Below are 14,121 nucleotides of genomic sequence, written 5' to 3'. Positions count from 1 at the left end.
AGATGTTCTAAGCATCTTTTCTAAGGCTCTTCTAACTGTGCAGGCCTGATTGTCTCTCTCTTTAACATATGAATTAATATTATCTAGATTTGACTTCTGATTAGTTTTAATATGTTCTGCAGTTTATAGCAAGCAGTTCTTTTATCCCGGGATAAATTGTAGCTACATTCTTACTTTGCATCCCGTGGGGCAGTCATATTCTTCAGTGAATTTCTGCTCCAATCATAATGTACTAAAAATGAACATTGAGTCACATAATTATACTTCAAAAAACACACAGTCACTTATTCAGCCTTAAGAGTGCTGCTTTTTATTACGATAGCTTAGAACTGAGTGTCTTCTTTTTGCCACCAAACCTAATCCTTTAGTAAAATGTTAAATGAAGATAAAGTACTACAGAAGAAATTCCCTGGGAAAGATGTGTATCAAACATGTCTGTGAGATGTTCCACTAACAGTGTGCTGTGTGCTAGTCCAAAAGAGAGCCCAGAGGTCTAGCCACGGACCCGTCCACACTACGGCAGGCACACACAAATATATGCAGGCAGACAGGGTATGCTCCTCACCCTTGAACTGTTGTGAGCACACGCAGTAGCAGAGGTGAAGAAGTAAAAGAGAGGGGACTCTTCGTATGTGTTCCACACAGACGTTTATTCAGGTGACAGGGACGGAGAGCCAAATTGATAGGAGGGTCCAGGGATTTTATACTCAGTACGAGACAGGCAGGGAAAGGGATTACATCCAATGGAATAGGGACAAGTAGGCGGGGTTGACAGTAAAGGAACCAATGGGAACAACACATAGGAGGGACTTAGGGAAGGATCCAATGGGGCATCGAGGAACAAAGAACTTTCTAGAACATATGCATATTAATCAAGGGAAATGAATATATGTAACTCCATACATGAAACTGGGAGGGGAAAACAGTAACTTATCAGGGGAAAACATGCAAATACCAGAATAAAGGAATCATGGATTCTCACCGTAACTGCAAAGTGATATACTAAGCTTGGATTGCTGACCACCACAGCTGATTGTCTGCATTCTCCTCAGGAGACAGAGTGGCTGGAGCCACCTGCACCGCCACAGTTCACCTTAATGCAGATGGGTTATATTTAAAAAGTGGCAATTAACCTCCATCCACTGTGGTTGATAGCTTCTCTTTTTGCTTCTGTTTTGAAGTCTACCATCTGTCTTGACTGATTGCAGCTTTCAGAATATTAGGTGATCACCTTGCACTTAGCCAGGAGTAAAATAGGTTGTTATCTGTATTTTCAGTTGTATTTTCTCTCTGAGCAAACATTTCTTAGAAGATTCTTTTCATCGGTGAAGTGGCTTCTGCTGTTTCATTGAATTGCCTTGCAGTGGCTGTGCAGAGCTTGGAAAACGCAGCTCATTTTGGCCTCCACAGGTGATGTGCAGTCCTATTGTGTTGGCCATTTACCCATTTGGGTTTCTTTTAGCAACTGAATGTACATCTGTGTAACAGAACCAGGAAGACACTTGCAATTCCTGTTTTCGCCCTGAGTGCTTCAGAGTAGATTGTCTTCCTTCTGAGATGAGCTAGGGTGCAAAAGACTAAGTTACTGGGGTGACTAATGCAGTGTTGTCAGAGGAGAATTCTACACAGTGACACACCCCGAGTCACCTGCAGGGGACTCATCTGTCAAGGAATTCATTGCTCATTTTTAGGCGTGATGTGAATAACAGTAAACCGTCACAATTGTTTGGGTCCAGTGCAGAAGATGGGGCTGGTCCCTTCATTCCGAAATACTGATGCCAAATAGTCCATGGTTTTGTTTGCTTTTTGTGTGGGTTTTTTATGAGTGTAGTCTTCTCTGTGGCTTCTCTGTCTGTTTCTTCAATTTGTGAAAAATCAAAATAGGTCTCAAGTTTTATTTTGACTGTGGCTTGGAAAAGAAGCCATGTGGCTGTCTGTCATGGTACATAGTTACTCAGATCTTAGGCAAACTGTAAAAGTATGAACAAAGAGTAAATCTATATAGTAACAATAAAATTTGTGCGTTTATTTTGCACTTGCCCTCACGGGGTCATTTTGTTTCTCTGTCTCTTGGATAGGGCTAATTGTAGGGCCAGGAGTTAGGACTTCTCTATAGTGCTGTGAACTCTGCATCAACTCACAGGAGCAATTTCTGTCCACTTTTATACACTACGAGAACAGTAGTAATACTGTGCACCACAGTGTGTGTATTTTTTTGCATCAAAATGCCAGTTCTACCTTGTTCTCTGCACAGACTGCCTGTGACATCTAGGGTGTGATATCCATCCATATTCTGGTTGTGTTGGTCAGCTCAAGCTTCCAGGAGATGTCTCCCTTCATTTGTTTTGAACCATCACAGGAATAGTGATGCTCAGCATCATTGGCAATGAAATGTTCCACACCCCTTGCCCAGCACCTGTATTGCACAATCTGAGTCAATGGAGAGTTACATCCAGTGAAAAGCCGGCTGAGCACCATGTTCCCAGCAGTGAGTTGAGACAAACAGGCATGCTCCTGTCTTCCCAGGACTTAATTTGATGCTGTAGCTGTTGTTGCCTGGTTCTTCCCTAGCCAGGAGAGGTATGATGAAGCTGAGTTAGTTGTCTTATGACCCACAGAAGAGTGAAGCAGGGGGAACATGCGTGGTGACTTCAGCAGGCTTTAGCTGAGACTCTTGTATTTCTCAGGATGTTAAATAGGTGCAATACAATCATTTTATTTTTAACCTCTGAGATAAGCCACTCAAGCTACAGGTTTCTCATTCTTTTCCCACACTCCTGGACAAAATGCTGCGTGGAAATGAAACCCTGTTATTTATTGGGCTGACAAGCTTCACTGGGCTGGGTGCATTCACAGTAGCATGTTCAGGGCTGCACCTGCAGCACAGTAGTTTGTTGAAGCAGCACAGAGGGAAGAAGTCTCATAACTCTATTAAACAATTACTGCAGATAACTCATAATTAACCCTTTTTAAAATGTACCCCAAAGGGGTTAAATACAAGTAGTGATTAAAAGTGACCTAAATCATAATTTAATTAAAAGAAATTAAAGTGCAAGCTGAAAATGTTCAGCAACTCAGGCCACCACCCTAATGATTCACTTTAATGTGTTTGTAGTTCTGCAATAATGGCCTTTGTGTGTATGTGCTTCTTGGTTTATGTCTAATATTATTTTGCCACTGGAATAGTTTGAAAATAGTTGCAGGCTGTATGATCTCAAGTGTCTATATGGATGTACATGTGCTTTCTTCTCACATTTTAGGGATTTCACTGATGCCAGCGTATCTACTTGTGTGCAGAATGCAGATCAAGGCCTATATTTTAAATTTTCTCATTAATTAGTTTCTCTGCTATACTATAAGGACCTTCACGTCATTAGGGCCATGATTACCATGGCAGTATTTTTGTGCTGTAAAAAAGATAGTTGAAAACTGGCGTCCCTTGTCTGCCAGATCTTGGTTGCACTTGCATTTGTTATACAAGAAAGAAGCACAGGTCAGACCAATGGAGAGATGCCACAGTCACTGGCCATGCAGAGAAGCAAATGATGCTCCTGGATTTGCATGGCAGAGCCATGCAGAGATGCAGCAGGATCAAACCTGCTGTTCCAGGATGTGGTACCTGCACAAATTAAGATGAAAGCCTCAGGTGTTGGCCCTTTGTCATTTTTACTTCTACCCCAGGAAGGAGGAGAAGGTTTGAGGAAACCTTATTCTGGGTGTTGACACCCTATGGATGATATAAATACAGCTTTCTCAGTAGCAAAAACAATTTTATTATTAATAGCTTATGTGTTCATGAGTTGGACTTGATAATCCTTTTGGATCCTTTCCAGATCAGGGTATTCTGTGGTTCTGTGTTGGAGGGGTAAAAATGGACTGTTTCTTCCTGGTTATACAGAATTTCTTCCTTTAAATAGAAGAATACAGTATCTGCAATTCTGTTTTCTTCTGAAAAATGTCTTTTTGTACCATTTTTTGGGGCACTGACTTTAGCCTCATCTCTAAGTATGTCGCCAGCTGCTTGTGAAGAAAGATGCTGCTGAAGAGGAGTAGGTGTGTGAGCAGACCTAGCACTTCCTCAGCTCTGAAATGGGAAGAGCCAAGAGGCCAGCAGGCTATTAATATTTTTGACTTGCCATGTTTGTCACAAGAACTGTGGAAGATGTAAGAAGCCACATGCTTCCAGGGTCTTGCAGAGAAAATATGAAGAATACTAAAACTGCAAGGGTTTGTCCCCTGATCTTTCATCATGATCTTGTCTGATGCCTTCTCTTGTCTGACAGCCTTCTCCTGTCTGATGGCTGGCTTATTATTTATCATATTATCTGCTTCATTTGGGGGCTGCCACTGCAGCTTGCACCTCACTGTGCATGCTAAATGCCTCTCTGTAAGAGAAGGTGGGCAGGCACTCCTGGAGAATCCTCTTTGCTGGTGGAGTTAGAAGTTCCACTTGCTCTGCCAGCTTGCTGAGCATGCTGATTGATCCTTGTTTAGCCTCTTTTCTACCAAATATATCATGTGGGGAAGGGGCATGGGGTTTTTTTATGACCTCAAAGAAAATGCTAAGGGGAGACAGCAAGAACCTATCAGGCAGTAGTCAGCTTGGCTATATATGGAATATATAGCCAATATATGGACAGAAGTAGGTCTTTTAGCATCTGATGTGCTTATTTTTTTTGTATGGTGCTACTGTGATCCTCAAACTTCTGGTTTTTTAAGCTGTTATGCCAGGGGGAAAGAAACAGATGTTCCAATTTGTTTTGTGATGTGGCTCAAAATAATTTACATTTTCTGGCCTGAAATGACATGACATGTCATTTGCTACTTTTTTTTACCTCCTTTGGAGTGAGTGACAAATTGTTGTTCAATTACCAGTGTAATAGAAAAGTAAATATTGTGAGGACAGCTTTCACCTAAAGAAATGCAATCACTGATTGCTGCAGTAGTGGGAAGAGAAGGATGGTAGATACTGTAGAAGCCATCCAGTGGAAAATACATTTTTATTATAAATAATGTCATGGGGAAGACTCAAGGAAAATGCACTGGCTCTGGCTTTTCTGCCTGGAGAAAAGGAGATCCAGGGGTGAATAAAAATATGGTGGAAAAATTGTCTCACTTCTCTCGTAAAATATATTTCCAGCTCTTTGCCTTGAGGACATGCTCCTTAAAGCCTTTCCATTTGCTCTGCACCCAGTTCCAGTGAAGAGCAATAACTGCAGAAAGACTCTTCATCAGTCAAACACACTCAGTGAGAGAGACTCATTAGAAGGGTTTTTTTAAAGTGGAAAAACCTGTTTGTCAAAGACTTTGGGATTAGTCACTTCTCCACTCTATAGTTTGCTTTCTTATCAGTGTATTCATGCTCTGCTTCCTCCCTTTCTAACGAGATAAATAGATACTCTAGGCTAAGCAGAGTTTAACTGTTCCTTCTGCAAGTCATTTACTTGAGCATCACTTGTCCAGTCCTAATTTTTAGCATTTCCTTTTCTCTATTTCTTCAAAAGTCTCTTGCCAGGCACAATGCTTACTTACAGTACACTGATCAAGATGACTTTTCATGTCATGATCCAGTCAGTCTATTGGGCTGGGTCAGAGTACAAGAGGTGAAGTTTCTGTTTAAAGTCTTTCACATTTTTCTTTCTAAAGGAACAAAATGAAGTGAAAAGATGTTGAGAATCCTGTAATTTATGTTCTATCTGACCAGTTCTAAACAGTGAATGTCCAGTGAAATAATACATTTAGGATTGAGAAAATGTGGTTCATCTGATAATCTGCCGAACCAGATGATCATTTAAACTTTCTCTCATAGTTTAAGTTTTCTCTGAGTGACTTAAGCCAGAGATATAGTTTCTTTGCAATAAATATGAATGAACCCTTGAAATACCTGGTTTTAGTCAAGTAAGTTGTGGCTATAGTCATAATAATGGATGTAGAAAAAAGCATCATCTGGAAATAGAGTTTTAATTGTGAATGCGGTAAGGTAATGGCTGAAATTAATTTCAGTGATATATCAGTAGTTACCATTTATGCCTAACATGCTTTTTCTGGTTGTAGTCTTTCTGCAGAGAGTGAAACATGTTACACTTGACCATAATTAAATCCTTGAAGCTTTGGCACTGCTCATTTCACAATGATGCAATAATCTCTTTGGGTCTGACCTATCAGTAAAGATTTTTCCAGTGCCGCCGCACTGTGGTGTTACAGGATTGTCTTTATTTATTAATTGCTTGCTGCATAGCTTGATGACACCAAGCCTGTGTTTTAAGAGAAAAGGGACGAGGGAGAGAAAGTTTATCCTCTAGTATAGCTAACTTTCTATTGTGCACGTGGTCCTCCCGTTGTGTGTCGACAGGCAGAATGGTGACTTTGAAAACAGTACCTTTTGATTTCAAGTCAGGGAAAGAAAAACTCCACAGGTTTTGTCACGCCATTTTGATCATCCACATAATGCAATTTTTTACAGGTTAGAGCTCAAAAATGTGCTAAGAAATCACTATAGCAAGTCATCCATTAAGGTTAGAATTCGTACAAAGAGTTACCAGGAGGGCAGGAAGCCCAAGTCCCCGCTGATGGCCATCACCTGCAACCTGCCTACCTCTCTTCTCTCAGGTGAGGGGTATCAAGTTCCTGCTCCATCTCCTCTCCTCCTGAGAGCAGCTCTGTGCAGGGCCAGCCTTGGAAATAATTCTCCACTAGTCCCATCTGCTGGATGCCAGGAAGAACTGCCTGCTGGAAGGAGGGGCAGCATCATACCTCAGCCTTTAAATATCAGCTGGGTGCAGTGTGCCACCAGATGTAATCTGCCTGTGGAAAACATCTGCTCTGTCTGTTTTCCTTCCATCCACCTAATCACATTTGGACCACTGCTATTCCCTTCACCAGGTTCCATGTGTTAAGTCAAAGCAAGGTGGCTGCGCAAGGAACTTTAGCCGTGTTGCTTTAGAGAAGCTATAATCAGAAAACCCAGCAGCCAGCAAAGATCACAGCAAAAAAATGTGTATCATCATCAAGACATTTTCAGGCCCGGGAATAAATTTCTTTTCTTGCAATGTGTATGCTCAGCAGTCAGATTTTCAAATACCTCATTAAGGCTGGTACTCAGCTTGTGGTGCTGCAAAGAAGGGAGGATGGCCATGGCATCTGATCCTGCATGCAGCACTGCAGCCTCTCATGTTATTATGACGCTAAAAGAGCCTTTTCCATCCCTGAAAATAGAGAATTCCTGATATATTTCTAATGAGGGCAAGCAAAGTTTAAGAGACCCATAGATATTTTTCAGGGTATTACCCGTTCTCAGTGGTTATTTGCTGTTTGGTACCTGCCTTCCAAAAGAGAGATGGAGGGTAGAAAATGGATAATGAATGTGAAGTAGTGGAGAAAATTGGGAATGACTGTGAATGTAAAAAGGGGGAAACTTCATTCAGTCCAAACAATCTTACTTTGGTTTAATGTGCTCTCTTCATTATAGCCATTTGTGATGCGTTTTTATACTTTACATTAAGTGGCATTGTGGTTTCTGCTATAAAATTAAATTCAGTTGATTCTTACTTTCTGTAGGCATTGAAGTATGTTCTGCAGGTCAGAAACACAGCCACTTCAAGAATCCTGTTGAAATGTTACTGGAGGAAAATAATCTTGGGGAAAAAAACTCTTTATAGAATACATAGAAGTTCAAGCAACTTTATAAAGTTCAAGTGCAATTTCATTTATTGCAGACTGTGTTTAGGGAAACATCCCTTTATTTGGTATTGTTATTTCCAGTGAGCCTATTGAGATAAAATCTATAATTCTCATCTTGAGATATAAAAATATGACTGGTTTAAATGGACCTGTTCCTGTTGACAGTTTTTTTCAGCTTACCTTTACACCTCTCCTTTTTTATCACAGCACTTTGTTGTAAATTAGCAGTTTGTGCTCAATTGGTTTAAATTAATATTGCACTGCTCCAGTTACCAATACAAAGATGTATCATAAATAATTTTTATGTGTTTTTCTCAATAGGTGGTAATGGCACAGTGGATAAGAAAAACACCAATGAAAGTAAGACCCAGAGTCAAGAAGCAGGTTTGTGCCCAGCTCCTTAAAGGCCTATCTTAGGTTTTATCCACTTGGTGAACAATAACCTTAGTCAGTGCTTTTGAAGGGGAATGTTTGTACATTTCCACCAGATTAGCTCAGGTCTTCAGCAATGCTCCCATTAGAGACCAAATCTTCATTCATTGTGAATGAATGTGTTGCAGTGCAGGAATGCAGACCCCTCTCCAGTTTACCAGCTCTACGTTCTCCCGTTAAGGTGCCTAATCTAGCTAATCCTCTCACAAGGAATAAATAATTTTTTCTCCTCTGCATAGAATAGAAATGAGGTAAAAGAAATGTGGGGAAGGGGGAAACAAGCAGCAGGCTCCTTCTGATGAAAACATAACTCCTGATGATTTTTAAGGGTATTTTCAAATTTTAAAAAATTGTCTACACAAGTCGTAGTGGTTATGAAGATTTAAATCCATAGAGAAAAATATTGCATATGCTGTGAGTGAATGTCAGAGTTCACAAGCAGTGGGTTTTGCAGGTGACATGCTTATAAATTATAATGAGTTCAGTATGTTGGAATACAGTGGCACTCTGTGCTCACAAGTGATTTTTTTCTGTTTAATTTTTCATGCTACACAACTCTGTTCCTTGCAAGAGACAGCTAGAATGAATTAGCTATCAAAAGACCTGAAGTGGCAATCAAAATGTCTATCTCCTTATTTCTTAAGTATTTCTTTTAGTGTAGTATTGCATGTAGCACTCCACTTTTCTCATTCCATCAGGATTTTTTTCCCATTATAGTGCAGAATGTTCCCTAAGCATATTTAAACCAGAGAGAATGAAAGGGTTTTCTTTGGAGCTTCTTGAGCTGAAGGTGGCAAGTCAGCAAACACAGTAGCTAAATTTAGAAGGTCTGGATTCCTGACTTACCTGATTTGCTTCCTGCATTGTGGTAATGAGAAATCCATTGGATGAGTGTCTTCTTTTTGTCCTATGCATTGGCCACTGTGTAGGTGGAAGGGCAGCTTTTCTCCCTGCCCTGCACAGGTCACTCTTCTGCAACTGAGTGTTAACATCTGATGCTGTCTGTCCAAGCTTGAAGTCCTTCTGTGTTTCATGTTCTTTTTATCACCTCTTCTGTATGTCCTCATGCAGGGCAGGCAGTGAGAGACAAAGCCAGAGGCACACAGTATTACAGAATAAAATAGATTCCCATGGACTTCAGCAAACTTTATCCTCCCCAAGATAAGTGCATGGTGGTGTTTTGTACCACATGTCCTTCCCTGGGTTTTTCACTTTCATGCTAGTTGTATTTCAAACAGACAAAGGGGACCAGGGAGAAGAATGAGTTATTCCATGTGAATTGAGATTCTGTTTTGAATCTCTGACTAGACTGGGGCATATCTTTTTCCAAGCAATTTTCAGCTTTTAACTATACTGAGTACTGCTTGACTGCTAGCTCACTTAAGAACTAATACTGCCTGGAGCTCCTGGCTCCAGTTGTAGAGGTTCCTGTTAAACCTGCATCTGGAGATGCCCAATACAGCCTGCTGTGCTTGTCACTGAAAGTCACTCTGATGGGGTAAGTATTTCAGTTTGATTGAATAAAATTCCCTTTTTCCCAAGAGAATTAAGGAATGTTTACCTCTTGAAACTACTACTTTGCTACTGTATGTGTTTGAAATGCACTGTGCTTTTCCCAAAACTGCTTGTTATGACTTGTTGCAATACGAGCTGTCAGAGCTGGTTCATCAGAGCCGTGATGTACATTCTTTTGCTATCTTGAATTGGTACTCATGTTTCATTTTTCTCATGAAGAGTGTCAAAGAAAAGATCCAGACATCTGAGATCCCAGATCCAGAAAATGTCATACTTTAGGAACACAGTTTAGGTACATGCCTAAATATAATGTCGTGCCCACTCATTAGTCACCTCCTTGGCCACAGGCAGATGGTGTTACAGGAGAAAATGATCTGGCTTAGCAATTTTCCCTCCTAGTTTACATAGTGACAGGAACAGAGAGGGCCACAATTACCTCCAGTTAGTTACATCTACCTAGTGAGTCTCTGCTGCTTTCTGCTCTATGCATTGCAGAGGCAGAGCATCACCAGGAACTTTGAGATTGCTGCTTTTTCTTCCTTTCATGGCAGTAGAAAATTACCTGATTTTCCAAGGTACACAGTTGTATGCCTAGAAGATTGCTAAACACTACAAGTGACCACTGTTAGGAACAATCCCGTCAAATGTTAAAGTTCTTATTTGTATTATATAAACCAAAAGGCATAAACTTCCTCTGAGTGTGACAAATCATATACTTCGACATTGTGAAAGAAAATATAGGACAAAAAATTGATGCTCTATTCTTACTCAGTCCATTATATAAAGATTTACATATTCTCATTATAGTGAAAAATATCATGATATCATAGAGAAAAGTATATATTATAAAGAAAACTATAGTAGTGGTAAAAGCACCAATAGTCTGAAAAGACTGAAAGTTTTCAACTGTGTGAGGTTTTTTTAAAGTCTGGCCTACAGTCTGTCATCTATGAGCTTCACAGTTAACACATGGGAAAACAACATGGCAGGTGGTTCTGAGCTCTTGTTTCAATCTAGCTAAAAAGTACTAGTTGTCTATGTAAGGAAAAGAATTTGTCAGAATCATCAACAACAAGTCTTTTGAAAGAAATTAAAGTCTAGAAATGAAAACAAAAGCTTATAAAAATTTTACAATTATAAAAATCAGCAAGAAATAGCAACAGTGAAAGTGAAAACATTTTATTAAGTTCATGTACCAGTTGTATCTATTAACTACAATAGGTTTACCTATGTGCTCTACCATTAAAAAACTCCAAGCTGCAGATTTCTAAGAACTTTCTAATTTCAGGCCTGATTCATGAAAGCTTCTATTTTCAGGAAAGCATTTGCATCTAGTAATTTGAGTTCCAGTGGGATTCATGGACATGATTCAAGTTAAGAATGACTTAATTGTTTTTTCTCAAAATATATGGATTAAATGAAAGAAAGAAATCTCAGAGCAAATAGAACACCAGTCTACGCATGAAACCAATAGCTGTATGATGAGATATTGAAATACAGATTTGATCTGGCTGTATTGGAATGTTAGTTTACATCTTTCTTAGGGAAGACAATCAGACCAGTAATAGCCAGTAAATGGATGGAAGCCCAGTAAATGAAATTCAGGTCTAATACCTTGTCTCAATAAGGCGTAACACTTTTTTTTCAGTGAAGTGGTTCATCAGTTTTCTGTTTAATGAATAACTTCTCTTTCATTACCTTTGTTCTTATAGATGAAACAAAACCTTCAGCTGTAGCCAGCCTGTCATCAGAAGACACTGAGCTGAGTGAGAATAAAGGTACAGATTGGAAATTGTGTTTTGAAATATCCCATCCCAAGAGGAAATTTCATGAAACTGTTTTTTCCTTTGTCTGGAAATTGCCAAAATCTCAGTTAAACAATACAGAAATAGGTAAACACCTGGATTTTCATTTACAAAAGTCTTTGTAATGAAGCACTTGGCACCAACTGTTGTGCTGGTAGCAGAAATGCCACAAATTCCTAAGTCCCCTTGTTACAGAGTTAATACTAAAATATCATACATGACGTATCCGAAATAAGCCCAAAGCTTGGGCTCCCTGGGGTTGTTGGGGTCCCTCCCCTGCCATGTAGCCCTGGGAGAGGGGCCCTGGGGGGGAGACACGGGGTTTCCCTGCCCCTGGTCAGTTTCATTTCCCATTGGTTGGTTTGTGTTCCCCGGGGTGGCCGAGGACCCTCGGGTCCCGTGACTGCGGGGCTCCTGAGCTGAGCCCCGGCCATGCGGCTGGAGAAATAAACATCTCTGAAACATCTGCCACGAATCTGTCCTTATATACTTCGTTTCCACGGGACTCCTGGTTTGAAATATGCTTGTTGCAGTAATCCCCGCTGCGACAAACTGGTGGAGGAATGCGGGCAAGACACCGATCCCTAAGGAAGATTCGTGAGTAAAATAACCACTCTAGACCTCTCTTCTCATCTTGGTTTGGATATTCTCTCTGGACTATGGGAGAATCGTGGGAAATGGGGCTCTCTGAGCCACAGGAAAAAATTTATCTAGAAGTAAAAGAATCCTTGAACAACAAAACAAAAAAGTAATGCAACTGGGAGATCTAGAACATTTCTTCATCTGGCTTTTCAAAAGGTTCTCCTATATTTCTCGAGACTTACTTTTTGATATCGAACTTCCTCTATCTTGTGAGGGGTGTTTCTGGGACGAGATATGGGATAAAGTATGGGATCAAAGAGAAGCTTTCCGTGCATACCTTATAATCAGGGAAGCTCTTGAGGAGCATTTGTATGGTCCCATTACCCCTAAAGCAGAGGATCATACTTATCCCGTGGCCGAGACCGCGCGGCCGCCATCCCGGGAGCACATGACTGCAGCCGTGCCGGCGGAGGTGCCTGTGCTGGATGCACCCGGCCCCCTCGGGAGCCCGTGCCTTATCGCGGACCCCATCCCTGTCTCAGGGTCCCCGGCCACGCGACAGCGAGTGAGGGAGCAATGCCGCAGGCGCCGCGGGTGCCGTGGGCCACGAGCAGCCAGGAACCGGGCATCGGCGTGGCAGGCCGCTCTGAGCACACAGCTCGGAGAGCCCTGTGGAGGGAGAAGCGGCGGTTTCCACAGTGACACGAGAAGCTGCGCAGCGCAGCACCGAGCCGGAACGGGGCTGCACTCAAAGCAGCGTGGAATTTGCAGAGCGGAACCACTCACAGGGCACAGAGCCAGCAGCGATGGCAACGCGGGGCCGCGCAGAGCCCAGACACGTGCCGGAGCAGCGCCACTCGGAGAGCGCGGAGCAGCCGCAACGCGGGGGCCCGGCCGAGACGTCGGAGTCGGCGAGGCGGCGGCCATGCAGGACAAGCAGCCACGATGAACACGCAAGCATGTGACAGGAGGAGTTATAGCAACAAAAGTCACAGGAACTGTGAAATGGTACAATGTAAAAAACAACTATGGATTTATAACACGAGATGATACAGGGGGAGATCTATTCATCCATAGAACTGCCATTAAAAGGAATAACCCTAAAAATTACCTGCAAAGTGTAGGAGATGGGGAAGTTGTACAATTTGATACAGTGCAAGGAAAGAAGGGTTTACAAGCAGCGAATGTTACTGGGCCTGGGGGTATTCCCGTCAAAGGCAGCCGTTATGCACAAAATTATAAACAATATCCATCCCAGCAATTTCCCTACTCACAGCCTACTTTCCCCTTTTACCCTATACCCAATATGAACCCCTTTCTAAGTTTACCCTATCCACAGTTTATTCCTAATCCGTTTTTCACCCCATGGCTTCCCTATACAATTCCATTTCCCTACAATTCCTCTCCGATGCTGAGGGGGGGATGAAAAGAGGGAGGGAAGAAATTAAACCCTCTCCTGCCTCAGTTTCCCCACAAAGCATGCCCGGAGAGTTCTGTCTCCCTTCTGTCAGCCCTAAGATGTTCCAGAGAATCTGTTTGGACATTTAAAGACTCAGGAGGGTGGCTTGTTTTGTCTTGAAACTGTTCTTGTTATCCAGTCGTTTTCATTCTCCTTTTATTAAAATAAAACGGGTGAGATGTTGGGGTCTCCTCCCCTGCCATGGAGCCCTGGGAGATGGGCCCTGGGAGGGAGACACGGGGTTTCCCTGCCCCTGCTCAGTCTCATTTCCCATTGGTTGGTTTGGGTTCCCTGGTGTGGCCAAGGACCCTCGGGTCCTGTGACTGCGGGGTTCCTGAGAGAGCCCCGGCCATGCGGCAGGAGAAATAAACATCTCTGAAACATCTACCACGAATCTGTCCATATATACTTCGTTTCCACGGGACTCCTGGTTTGAAATATGCTTGTTGCAGTAACCCCCGCTGCAACATAGGGTGACTCACAGGCATATAGCTAAGCATGCATATCTATCTCAGCAATATCATCTCCCTGTTCAGTGCTCTCCTGATGCAGGAAAAGAAAAATGCAAGAGCTATAAACGCATCAGGAGGAGACAGGAGGAGATGAAGTCATAATAGAGAGGCAGAAAGTATGTTTATCTTGTGGAGA

The 14,121-nt window shown here is 41.9% G+C and overlaps 1 protein-coding gene and 1 long non-coding RNA gene across 9 annotated transcripts in view; one reads left to right on the top strand and one right to left on the bottom strand.

The window, feature by feature from the left end:
* The window catches only part of MACROD2 (mono-ADP ribosylhydrolase 2), an 895,327-nt gene that overhangs the window by 827,628 nt on the left and 53,578 nt on the right, over positions 1–14,121 (top strand). For 4 of the 7 annotated variants that reach the window (XM_048298701.1, XM_048298699.1, XM_048298698.1 and 1 more), the window contains 2 exons: positions 8,002–8,064; positions 11,340–11,405. In XM_048298701.1, coding sequence (XP_048154658.1) covers positions 8,002–8,064; positions 11,340–11,405 — 129 coding nt within the window. The remainder of the gene's footprint in view (positions 1–8,001; positions 8,065–11,339; positions 11,406–14,121) is intronic. The other 3 variants (XM_048298703.1, XM_048298702.1, XM_048298700.1) reach the window with 2 other exon arrangements.
* Positions 12,865–14,121, bottom strand: part of LOC125323583 — a 35,643-nt gene continuing 34,386 nt past the window's right edge. For both annotated transcript variants that reach the window (XR_007202565.1, XR_007202566.1), the window contains one exon: positions 12,865–13,012. This is a non-coding gene — a long non-coding RNA (uncharacterized LOC125323583). The remainder of the gene's footprint in view (positions 13,013–14,121) is intronic.

The sequence above is a fragment of the Corvus hawaiiensis genome, chromosome 3 (assembly GCF_020740725.1).
Source record: "Corvus hawaiiensis isolate bCorHaw1 chromosome 3, bCorHaw1.pri.cur, whole genome shotgun sequence".
NCBI lineage: Eukaryota > Metazoa > Chordata > Aves > Passeriformes > Corvidae > Corvus > Corvus hawaiiensis.
Note: the sequence above shows the minus strand (reverse complement) of the source record. Positions and strands in the feature narration are given on the sequence as shown.